Source organism: Cygnus atratus, chromosome 2 (genome assembly GCF_013377495.2).
Source record: "Cygnus atratus isolate AKBS03 ecotype Queensland, Australia chromosome 2, CAtr_DNAZoo_HiC_assembly, whole genome shotgun sequence".
In the NCBI taxonomy this organism is placed as follows: domain Eukaryota; kingdom Metazoa; phylum Chordata; class Aves; order Anseriformes; family Anatidae; genus Cygnus; species Cygnus atratus.
In genome coordinates, this window is record NC_066363.1 from 138,038,830 (window position 1) to 138,051,477 (window position 12,648).

Below are 12,648 nucleotides of genomic sequence, written 5' to 3' on the forward strand. Positions count from 1 at the left end.
GTCAGGGTTCTGTTCTACTCTTGAATCTTCGGCAGGGAATTGAAAACTGTGTTAATTTCAAAGATCTTTGAACTTTTCAGAGTTCAAACAAAAAGGTAGTTTTGTGCTTCTCTTGGAGAGCTGTGGACCAGCTTTTAACAACTTTGCAACTGTTAATAATCTTCAAGAAAATGTCTAACCAGGCAAAGTTACCTAGATTTGGTCACATTTTTTCCAGTTTCTACCAATTTTCATGTGACTACTTAGAGATGAATTAAAACAGTCTGAAGTGGTGTATGTGAGAAATTTGCAAAGGAGGGGAGAGATGTGTGTGTGTGTTAGCATTTGTGGGAGGTTACACTTGAGCATTTTCCTTATGTTCTTCTTCCCATCTTGTGGACATTTTGTTAGAAATACTCAAACAATGTTTCTCTTCCTTTGTATTTTCTGTCTTTTTAAAATCTTTTCTTTTTTTGGTGTCTTTTCTTCATTCTTGTTCCTTCATCCAAAATCTGTTAAACTCCCATGATTTTTTTTTCTTTTCTTCCTGTCCTGTGAAACCTGAGAGGAGAAGATAAAACTGTGGCCCTTTTTGTGTCTCTTTCCTTCTTGTATGACAGTATGCTCTTCTATCATTTTCCGTCTTACCACTTCCACAAGGATTAGGAGGATGCTAAATTACCTAGACAGCTTTTTGTGAGACAGTGAAGTCTGTGGATCTGTCCTTGTGACTGCTCCTGCTCAAAGCATTTCCTCAGCCTTGCTCCCCAGGAAGAGGCTACTTTTCAATCCTTTCTCCTCACATTCCTCCATCTCAGAGGAAGGAGCCACTGTTCCTAGCTTGCAAGACTCGCTAATATCCTTACTTCAGGAGATGTCTTCAGGTGAGAAGAAAACAAAGCCTCTGTTCCCCATATCTGCATTCCTGAGAAATCCTCACAGCTGCATCCTTTGGAGAAGGATCGGATTTATGGGGTAGCCACTTTTCGTCCCCATAAAGTAGGGCTCTGGACTACAGTTTTTCTGACGTTTCCAGTCTACAGGGTAGGGTCATATCTGGTCAGCTGTGCTCTAGCAAATGGGAATGTCTTCCCCATAGATAGAGCCCATGAACTGGGGAGGATTTCAGGTTATTTGTCTTAAATAATATATATGTAATCTTCAAACATGTATGATAATTTCCAAAGAATTGTAAGAAATAGCAAAGATGGAAGTTGTATGCAACTTTGGGGTAGAAAGAGTCTGAAATTTGAAATCATTAATAGACTGGAGTGGGCTAAGAAATTAAATATCTCTACCTTTTGAAATAAATTTATTAGGAGGTAACTAATCTGTATTTGATCTGCCAAATTTTGCAGCTTCCCTAGAAATAGGAAAGGTAACTTGACTTAAAAACAAAATGGGGAGTGCAATTTTAAAAGACCATATTGGATAGAAATCTGTATTAAAAAAAATCCTTATTTGTGCTGATAGTAATTCAGCATTATAAAAATATCCTGTAAATGACTGTGCTATTAGCTGCTGAATTGACTGTGTGATTTTCCCCCAGGTTGGAGGGGGTGGTTTCTGTAAGAGTTGATGCTTTTACTTCAGACAGCATGAAAGGAAAATGGAAGTCACGGCTCTTCTCAGGGCAGCCGCAGTCACAACTCTTCCTCTCCTGATAACGCCAATTTCAGCACGAATCTCCTTGTCCGATGGCAGCAGCTTTCGTGTCTAACTCTTGTTCCATGCCATTGCGTCCTGCAGATGACTCTGTCAATGCAGTTTTCCTCAGTGAGCACCAACATGTTTCTGAGCCCTCCTGGCTCCCTGTTTTACCTGCTAATGGCAACCAAATGGCTCCGTGTGGCAGGTTTAGAGGATTGATTTAAAGGCTGTTGCTGCTGCTTCTGGGAGTGTGTGGAGGGGGAAGGAGGAGAGGAAAAGGGAGAGGGAGGGGGAGAGGCTGTGTGTCTGGACAGTAAAGTAGGCTACTTTATGGGACGGCAGCTCCCCGAGCTCTGTTCCACCCCTGTGGCTGCTGAGATTGGATTACACTACAGTATCTAAAGCAGTGATACTTGATTTAGGAAAGCTACAAAAAAGTAATGCTTTCTGCTTTCTTTCTCTTTATAAACACAAATCTTTTGCTCTTTGGAGGTTTATGGATAGTAGTAATTTTTACTTTTACCTTGTTACCTCTAGCTGTTTGGTGGTCTTGGTCATTTGCAGTTGTTCAGCTGCAGCATCTCCAAGTTGCCATGGATTTGCATCCCCCGCACCTCCCCAGGAAATCATTTACCAGCAGACTAGCTCTCCTCAAAAGAGACCAGGCACACCTCAAATAGTAGCTGTGAAAGCGCTCAGTGTCTGATTCCTTCTGTACCACCTTCATAAAGCCAGTGGTTCTGTATAGGAAATAATTCTTTTCAGGTTTCTTCATCTTTTTTAGTATGGTTTGATCTTTTGTCATAGTTACAAATGTCAAATTTCTCCTGGTCCTTATATTTGCATCCTTTTGGACATAATGCAGCTAAATGTCATATCCCTTCCCTTTTCTCCATTAATAACCACAATAAATGACAATAAGATTTCTAGACTCAAAAAAAAAATATGGCAGACCATCTTGCAGAAATAAAGAATAGATATCTAATGTGTGAGTAAAGAAAAAATTGTCATTAATCACATTCTGTGAGATAAGTTTCTTATCCCTTGTTTTCTGATTTCCCCCAAACACCTGAATTGTCAAGATACAACTCTTCAAAGATATAATTTCATGCACAAGATTCAGTTGGTGGTTGATATGTGTAAAGCTAACCACATATATTAAGGACTAGACAAGGCTGAGTGCTCATATTGTAATCTACTTAGAGCAGAGAATTTGGAATTGTATTATTTCATAGTTTTCGTATATCAATTCAATGGTTCTTTCTGGAGACAAGTATTAACTAGTGATTAGAAAAGGAGTTTTTTTGGAAGGAGGAAGTAGTACTTAGTGACTGACTTCCACTTGCAATTTGAGAGTGCAGATCCTTGGTATCTGTTCCACTCATGAGCAAAGCAAGCCAGGAAGCCAAATTTGATCTAAACTTCCTAAACATGGTTTTTCTAATGCAGCTGCGGGTTTAATGAGTTCCTGCATTACAGGTTCAGCTGCCACCTTTGTTTATAACGTGTCCATAAATAAGACTGAAAACCCAACCCTTTTTTAGGTTTTCCTTTGTTCAACAAGTTTCCCTTGTCAACAAGGGTTTTAGTTCAAATGTGTTGCATTTGGGGGCATGTTGCCTATGAGTGAACTCATAGTGGAGGTAGACTGCTTTCTTGCCTTCTCAAACTTTTATTCCAGTGGATAGAAAGACTCATCTGACGTTTGGTGTGGCTGGATTCAAACCTACAAAAAATAAGAATTTCCTGTCCTCACGTTCCAGGTGTTTGTTTTTTCTTGCTCCCTTTAGTGTTTTCGCACAGCAGATAAAGTGACAGTAACCATCCCACTGAGGTCACTGCTTCTCTCTTCCTGGTTGCTTCACAAACCAGTAATATTATTCTCATGTATCGATCATCGTTTTTAATGTCTGGTTGTAACAAAGCAACCTAAATAATGTAAAAGTGAACCAAGGTTACAGTTCCTAACATGCATGTCCATATTCTTGCATTTTTTTTTCTTTGCATTTGTCTTGGTAAGATTTCTTCCTTTTTAGATGCTATTTGATTTTAGTAATCATTTTTGTTCTTGTAATAATGCGTTTATTTTTTCTTTGCTGAACAGCTCTATTGTTCTATTAAAACTCCCACTTCATTGAGAACTGAGAATGAAACTTTTCCAGTCTCTTCCTAAGATATACTTAAGTTTGGACTTTGCCTGCTTTGTTTTATTTTCACGGTTGTTTGAGGGAAATCTTTTTTCTGAAGTTCTTGTATGAATTAACACTTCACAAAGACTTTTTCATCACTGACAATTTCAATTCCAGAACTGATGCTAAACAAATGAAAAGCTACACAATAGTCAGCTTAGAAATGATCGTATTGTTCTCTTCTAATCCCATATCTGAAATTATTTACAGAGTTTTTTATTCTTAAAAAAAAAAAAAGTTGTTAAATCTCAAAGTTAATTGTATTCTCCCTTGCAATAAATTGTATGATTAGCAGTATTTCGTACAAATAAGAGAAAGAAGATAGCTACAGCTGTCTCACCTGCATAAGAGATGATTTAAGAGGTCATGAATCCTTCAGGGAAATCTACAGAAGAGCAGAAGAGGTTTCGAAGGCATGAGTCTTGGAGATGTTTCTGGAATTAAGTGTTCCAAAATAGGTTTAATTATTTTGTGGAATTAAGACTTGGTTCTCTAGCACAAATAACTGTTACTTTCTTAAGACTAAAACCGGTGGCAGTGTATGTGGCTGTGTGATATGACTGTTCTTTATTGTGAGGAACAGTGACATAAGTTGTGCATAAAAAAACTAAATAAATTCAAAACTGTAGTAGTTAAATTCCTTTCCCTTTCTTCTTCTACCTGCAGGCTGCCTTCAGAGTTTTGATATTTGTTTGTCTTACCCAATAGCAGCTACTTAAATGATGTTAAGTGAAAGGATCAAAATGGTCATTTTTTTTAACTTGATATAAAGGATCAGATTAAGTAGGAATACGTATTTGGTGTATGTGTGTAGGTGAAACCTTTGTTCCTGTCAAGTATAAAGCCAGCATACATATTCTGTTTGCATAGGAGGAAAGGTGTACAAATGCAGAGTGAAGTTATTTAGGCATTTAAATTGCATTCAGGTTCTTCTAAGACACAGTTGCTGGGTTCTAGTAGCAGGTTACTGGTTTTGTTATTTTGGAAAAAATGAACTAATAGTTTTTTACTGTACAGGATATGAGTAATAACAAAAATTAAATTTTTGGAAACATTTTGCAGGTTCCAGCTTTGCAGTTAGGGACTCTGTATAAACCTCTGGAGCCAGCTGTTCACCACTATATTCTTTCAATCATTCTGAGGTGTTGATTTTAAAAGAATGAGTTGCTGTTCCTGAAGTCTACAAACTGAAAATATTTCATAGCAGGCCTGTGAACTTAACATGGATTGGTTATATTGGTGCCTGTGCGTGGTGTATAGTAAGGACCAATTCGTGTTTTCATTCAAAAATCGCGAAGAAAACTATTTTCTTTAATGGTACGCCAGATTTATCCAAATATTTCAGCAAGTCTGTATTACAGTTTGTCAGCAAACTGGGTACAACCGAAGTGTATTTAGAAATCATTTAATTAGGACAGATTCATTTTCACTCCATGCCACTACACAGCAAGACTTGCTTGTTCATATTTCCTTAAATTTATTCTGGAATTTGTCCAAGTTGAGCTTTAATGAGTAGTCTATCCCGCTAGTTACATTAGGATTTATTTTCCCCTAGAGAAGAGTGTTTGAATTGGTAGTTTCTTAACCTGTTCAGTTAAATGAACATATGTTCAGAGCTGCATCTTAACTCTTGAGTGTAAAGATTCAAGAAATAATTATTTGTATTGTTACAGTTTTACAGTGCAGTTGAAGTAGTGGTTTTCGAATCCAACTTTCGTAACTGTTTTAATGTGGTGATGAGTTTTGATATGAAGTCACATTCAGTTGCTTAATGCAAATTTAATGATACAGTACTGAAACATAGATCTGACTTGGTTTATTGAAAAATATAAATAATTGTATTTTCATTTATTGCTTGAATGTATCTCTTGGGTCATAAAATACGGTTAAATATAGCTCAGTACCTTATTAATGAGAGATTTTCTGTATTAACAGGTGCAGTTTGGTAGCAAGCTTGTATTTTAAGTTCTTTTAAATGCATTATTTGTGTTTCAAAAATATCATAATAAATCCTGAATTATAAATGCACTTTCATCACTAGCCAGGCCTAGTTAAAATTTCCTTAAGCAACATTTGCTGCACACATGGTCCAATACCTTCCCCCTCCCCACACCTTTATGGACTTGATTTTTTTTCTGTAAAAAAGGATTTATTTTCTTCAACTTCCTATCCTATAAAGTCATCTGAAAAAGAACAGTCCAGTATTCCTATGGGATTGTTAAAATACAATAGGCTTAGAATTTGCATATTATTTCAAAGAAAATATTTCATACGCTGATATTACCCATGAGAGGATATTTTATGTGAAACTTCTAAGTTTCACATAGTTCAGTACAGTAGCTGTAATATGTATTAAATGAATAGCCAAAATTTTGAAGCAAAATCTTTTCCACTGCTGCATTGTATGCTACTGTTGTGACAGGTCTTCACGGAACTCTCTATAGTGCATGAGTTTGTTAATACAAATGTGTTATTTTAGATGGAATAACGGTGTAGTTGTGTTTGTCCTGAATATTGTTGAAAAAGTTTTTCTTTCTTTTTTTTCCTTCATTCTAAATTTTACATTAGGGAACCTGTCTTTTGAAATCTTTTTCTGAGATACTTAATTTTAATCCTATATGGTGATGAGAAATGAGAAGAAAAAGTAGAAAATATCACTTATTAATGACATAAAGGAGAAAAGAAGTTACAGTGTACTTCTGCAATGAGCTAAGTAGCAGAAAATCACAGTAAATGGCTTGATAAAAGCAATGTTAGGAAACATTCAGATTGATGTCACCACGCATTACATTTCTTTTGATATATCTCCAAAATCTTTGCTAACAGCCATATCTCATTTTCAGGATTTCTACATAAGAATACTACATAAGAGTAGGATTACACCAGAGTAAATGACTTTATTGGTTTAACCTCGAGTTTTAAAATCACTTTTTATTTACTGGGTATGTAGCATTTTGTTCTGCAGGAAAGGATTTTCTGAAGTACACAGTCACCTTATGTACTCCTTTCTGCATGCACTCCATTACCTGTGCACACCTTTTCCGCTTAAATTGAAAAGCTGATAGTACAATTGTCATTAGCTTCAAATGAGTCACACCTCAGAGGCAGTTCTGCTGCTGCTTTTTTTTTTCTTCCCCTTCCTCTCCATGTTTTTGAGACCAGCTATCCTGATTCCAAACTTTATACGGCTGAATAACCTTGGTCTAACAAATAGCGATTACTTTTACAGAAGGCTACAAAATGCAATTTTTTTGTCTTCTTTCTGTAGTTACATCCATTCTCTGACAATCTTTCATGGGTGTCTTCTGTCATACGAATCAGCTTTTCATTTATTCCTTTATTTTTAGCATGGCACAATGGAATTAGCTGTTGCAGATGGGCTTCATCTATCAAACTTTGATCTGTGCTGTAGACATACACAGCTGAGATAATTATCATTTTCTTCCCACTCCCTTCAAAGGGGGATCTAGTGACCAGTAGAGAGCAGTTCATATAATCCTCAGGTCTAGAATAATTAGATCTGTATTGCCTGTAAATGCTTTCTTGGGTTTTCTTTCCTTTTACCTTAAGTCTAGACAGCCATCTTAGATGGATGTTTATTTATACTGTAGGTGTGTCAAGTTTGAGATTAATTCCTCTTGTTTGAGATAAAAAGATTTTCAGTTGGCTGTTTGCTGGTGTTCAAAAGGAATCAAGGGAGGAGATCTGCCTGTGACTTAAGGTGAATGCTTGTTTGTGCAAGTCCAGATTTAGAGTGATGACATTACCTGTGACTCTACCACTGTGTCAACAGGGTAGTTGATACAAGCCTTCTGATGTTCAGAATGGTTGTTTCCAAGCCATTTTTCATTCATCATGCAGTTATCTCTAGCTTATGGGCTAGAAGTGTTAGCAAGGAAGATACTCTGCTATTCTGCTTCTTCATCTAGATGATGATGGTGATGAACCGGAGAAGTGGTGGTGTGTTTTTTCCTTCACAGCCTTCTTGGAGAAGGGTTACTCTCCTGATCAGAGGCAGAATGTGCAAGGAAATCTCTTTATTGACTAAACTTTTTGGCACTTCATTCTGCTAGAGATTTTAGAGCTTGAACATCAAGAACCACATTTCCCCTGGTCTGCCTCTGTATTCATGGAGCTTCATACAGAGTCTCCACTTAATAGTATGATCTCACTTATCTGTGTTAGGCCACATGGTTGGAATAATTTTCCCATGGAGCCAGGTAGCAGATGCAATGTATTGTGACTTCTGTGACAGTTCCAGGGAAGGCTTTGATTCTGCTGATATTAAAAAAAAAAAACAACTTCCAAGCATCCAAGGTCTGCAAGGGAATGTCTTTACATTTTCAGCTCCTCCCTTGATGATTTTGGTAAAAGATTTCTTCCTTTTTTTTCCTGAGCTAAAGGCTTGTGTGAGTAATTTCAGCAGCTTTAAGATTCTGATTCTTAATGGACCATTAACCTAATATTGTTAATTTTCATGTGGCATTAGTCTTGTAACTAAAATCTTGTAACAGAGGAGATTCTCCAGAATTCAGTCTCCCTATTCTCCCTGCCACTCCTCAATTTCTTATGAACTGTAGTATTTTATGTGAATGCCCTTGGCTTGCAAGTTAACATCCGGGTGATTTATATGTGTGGTCCTTTTAAATACTTAAAATACATATTCATGTGATGCATTGAGAACATCTTGGAGGGTTAAAAAGAATCGGATAGCAAATGTGAATTCATAAGAAATATTAAAGCTAATTGGAAAAAATATAAAGAGAGAACAGTCACAACATCATTATTCTCCTAGCAGATCTTTCCAGCTTCCAACATTTAGTGTCTAAATGACTTTATTGAAGGTGGAGATATACACAGAATCACAAGATGGCTGAGGCTGGCAGGGCCCTCTGGAGCCACCTGGTGCCACCCGTGCCCAAGCAGGGACACCCAGAGCAGGGTGCCCAGCACCACGTCCAGGCGGCTTCTGAAGGGCTCCAAGGAGGAGACCCCACAGCCTCTGGGCAGCCTGTGCCAGGGCTCCGTCACCCGCACAGCACAGAAGTGCTCCTGGTGCTCAGGGGGAGCCTCCTGGGGGCCAGTTTGTGCCCAGGGCCTCCTGTCCTGGCACTGGGCCCCACTGCACACAGCCTGGCTCTGTCCTCCCTGCACCCTCCCCTCAGGGATTTACAGAGAGTGATGAGATCCCCCTGGGTCTCCTCTTCTCCAGGCTGAGCAATCCCAGCTCTCTCAGCCTTTCCTCATATAAGAGATGCTCCAGTACCTTAAATTAAATCTAATACACTATGAAGGGTTCTGAAAAGTACACCCAGAGTATTTAAAGGGACTGTCCTATAATGCAGCTATATAGACAAGCTAATCTGTGTGCAGGGGATTATATTCTGGGGTCATTGGAGAAAATTGTGCTGAAACACAAAGAGTACATCTCAGTGATGGAGCAGGAGGTGATTAGGTCAAAGATGATAATGTTGTAACTATGCTGCAGGAAAAGGCTCCAGAGTGGAAATGAAAAGCTGTTGTGGTTTCTGTTGAATGTAGCAAGTCAATCTATTGCTTAATTTTAGGTAATAGTACACTGCTAGTATAATATATAGTATATATATTAGGAAGAGAAAGCAATTTAGTGACTTTTTGATAATTGTTGTAGAGCCCTCTTGTTGGTACTGGGCTATATGCAGAAGAATTTGTCCAAACAGAATGCCCTTTATCTTGCCCTGTCATCCCAATATCCCCAACTGTTCACCAGATTATAAAGCATTGAAAAATATTAGTACCTATTTGGAATCTCTTATTGAGCCAAATCTGTCAGCCAAATATGGAATACGAGGATAAGTACAGAACTCTTTTTTTTTTTTTTTTGTGAGTTGTATTTAGTTGTATGGATATTGCCTATTTGGGTGTTTGGATCACTAGATACATTTCATTTTGTTTACTGATTCACAGTAAGCTTTAAAATGTTTTCAGGAAAAAAAATTAACCTATTCTCTGATTTTAGTAGTTGCACAGTTTTATGTGTCACTTTTATTTGAGTGACTTGCTTTTGTTTATATACGTTAAAACCAAGAGAAAATTAGTTAAAAATATCTGATACTCCTTCTTGTCTTACAGGAAGATGTAAAGTTAAAGAATGTAACAATTCCTATATACGGTGAATTTCAATATAAGTAGAATCAGCTCTTATGAGAAGAAATTTTAACTGCACACAGCTCTGTCCTTACAGGCTAAATGCTTGCAGTCTGCTATTCTGTGACTCAGTTTTTGAATTATTATTCTTATGCACCAAAGTAATGATTTTTCTTTTTATCTCAATATTTTTAAACAGGAACAAGCGCGCTCACGTCCCACTAACAGAATGCATATTTGAGCTTCCGAATTTGACAGTTCAAGCAACTAGAGCTCAAACCCTTCTGCTCCAAACTATTTACCAGAGCTGGTGTCATCCTATTGGAAGTGGCAGTTCTGTGGCGATAAACGAAGTTTTACTGAATGAGGTTTTCCAGTATTCAGGTAAATTTGTGATGTTTTTGGTTAAGTATGTTAGATTAATACCCTTATTATGCTACAGTGTGCTGCTAGTGAATGCGCATACAGCTATATCCTTTAAATCCAGGTTTTTACTTAGAGTAGTTAACAGACAAAATGTTTTTTGTGTGTATATGGGTATTTATAGCTTATGCTTAGAAACCAGGATGTAAGCTAAGCCACCAAGCTTCACTCCTTGGCACCAATTCTGGATGCATTTAATTTTCCCATACAGGATAATTTTTCCATACTTCGCTCATCTGAAACATCCACCCTTGCTACCTTATATGGTGTCATGTTGTAACTTAAGATCATTCAGAGGTGAAGCTGTTGGATGAAATAAAAAATACCGGATTATTAAGGGCTTTATTAATCAGTGGCATACAGAGGTTGTTTTTTTTTTAAAGGGCTGCATATGTTTCTCATCTAGTTTCATAAATAAGTGTTTCTGTTGTGAAACTGCTGAAGATAGCAGGTCTCAGATGTGATGATGTAAATAATGAAGTTGGCTACCTGTCATGCTTTAGCAAAACATCCAGGAATTTTAGGAAGAAATTAAGGATGAATTTAGCCAGAATATTGATAAAATGCAGAGGTTGTCACCAACGTACATGATCTGAATGCTTTACTTTTCTGAATCTTGATGTTGATTAGCTAGCTCATAAATAAGTTAAGACTTCTTCAATTGACTACGTCCAATATTTTTATGACTGTGGTCACTGTAGTATGGATGAGTACTTGCTCAGTGTATTGAGTGCTGGCATATTCATCTTCCTTCTTCTCACTTGTTTCCCCGAATGAATGTGTTTATTTTGCCTAAAGTTAGGAAACAAACCCAATTTGCTTTTCTTGGTTTCCGTGTTCAGTATACAAAGCTATTTCATTAGCATGGAGTATTAATTTAAATTATTTTCAGGATTTAATCCAAGATTTACTAGCACTATCAGTAAAGGATTTAAGAAAAGAACCAGGAAAATGCTAATAAAGGTTTTCGTCTTTTGAAACTGGGCAAGGCTCTTGTATTTAGATATCACTATCAGTATGATATTATGAATCTCTGTTGGGGGGGCGGGAAAGGGTGTAAACCAGTGAAAGCAGTAAAAACATGCCAAGCCTTTCATTCTAGACAAATCTTTCTGAATTTGTCTGTCTGACCTTCCAGGACAGTGGCTCATTTAGAAGCTGCAGGTAGGCATTAATTGGCATTGAATTCAATGTTTATTCGGGGCTGAATAGAATGGAGACTCTCAGAATTGTGAGGAAATTCCCAGATAAGAATTAGTTTCTCCAATATATGACAACAGTTGATGAATTCTGAACATTTTTCCTATTCCCTATTCGTATTGTAGTTACTGCCTTTGGCTGGGCGCTCAGTCTTTCTGCAGTATCCAGTTACTCATCACGGTTCCTCTTCTCATTTTTATATGCATACTAACTTCTGTAACCTTTTGTGATTTGGTATTTTCCCACTTTTCTGATCTGAAATTGAGGTTAAATAAGCTGTCTGATTTTTATTTCCCTGCATCCTCCTTTCTGAGGTGAGTTTTATGTTTGCTTAATTTACAGTCATGTGAAATCCATCTCAAGGATTACTTAGGTCTCCTTTTGTGATGGGGCTGCACCTGCAATGCAACACCTAGTGTGGCACCTTCCAGTTCGAGCTGGGTTGTACAGAAATTGGAGGGGGTCTAGTGGATGGCTGGTGATACATAAGGGGTCAGGGACATAAAGCATGTTTCTATTGGAGGTAGTTGAGAGAACTAGGTCTGGTTAGCCTGCTGGAAAGGAGACAAAGGCACAATTTAACAGCAGCATACAAATGTTTGGAGGATGGTTTCAAAGATAATGGAACCGCGTTCTTTTTGGCAGTGCTGGATCATGTAACAAAGACCACAAATTATGACTTGCAAGATCTGAATAGCATTGAAAAGATTGCGCAGCAGGGTTAAGGAATCCCTACCTTGGCAAGTTTTCAAGGCTTAGCTAGACAAAGACATAGCATACCTAATTAGGTGTTAGTGATGATCTCGTGTTGTTGATTGCTTGGACTAGGTGACCTATAGAAGTCCCATCCAACTGACAACTTTGTCGTTTGCTGTATAACCACTAGTGGTTTCAAACATTTATTAGGCTTATTACCAAGATGGTCTAGATTTAATACTTTCATACACACCAGTATGAAAACATTTAGAATTTTTGCAGCGCTTGTCTTTCAGGAAAAAAAAAATTAGAGATCTGATAAAGGGAAATGGATGATGCCAGATCCAGCAGTCCAAGTGAAGTGAGGTTGCTGCTACCACCTCCA

General features: G+C 37.6%; 1 protein-coding gene across 1 annotated transcript in view; it reads left to right on the forward strand.

Annotated features, from left to right (window-relative positions):
• VPS13B (vacuolar protein sorting 13 homolog B) overlaps nt 1–12,648 on the forward strand; it is a 476,457-nt gene that overhangs the window by 94,485 nt on the left and 369,324 nt on the right. Inside the window, exon 17 of the mRNA XM_035546369.2 lies at nt 10,144–10,328. Within this exon, the coding sequence (XP_035402262.1) occupies nt 10,144–10,328 (185 nt within the window). The remainder of the gene's footprint in view (nt 1–10,143; nt 10,329–12,648) is intronic.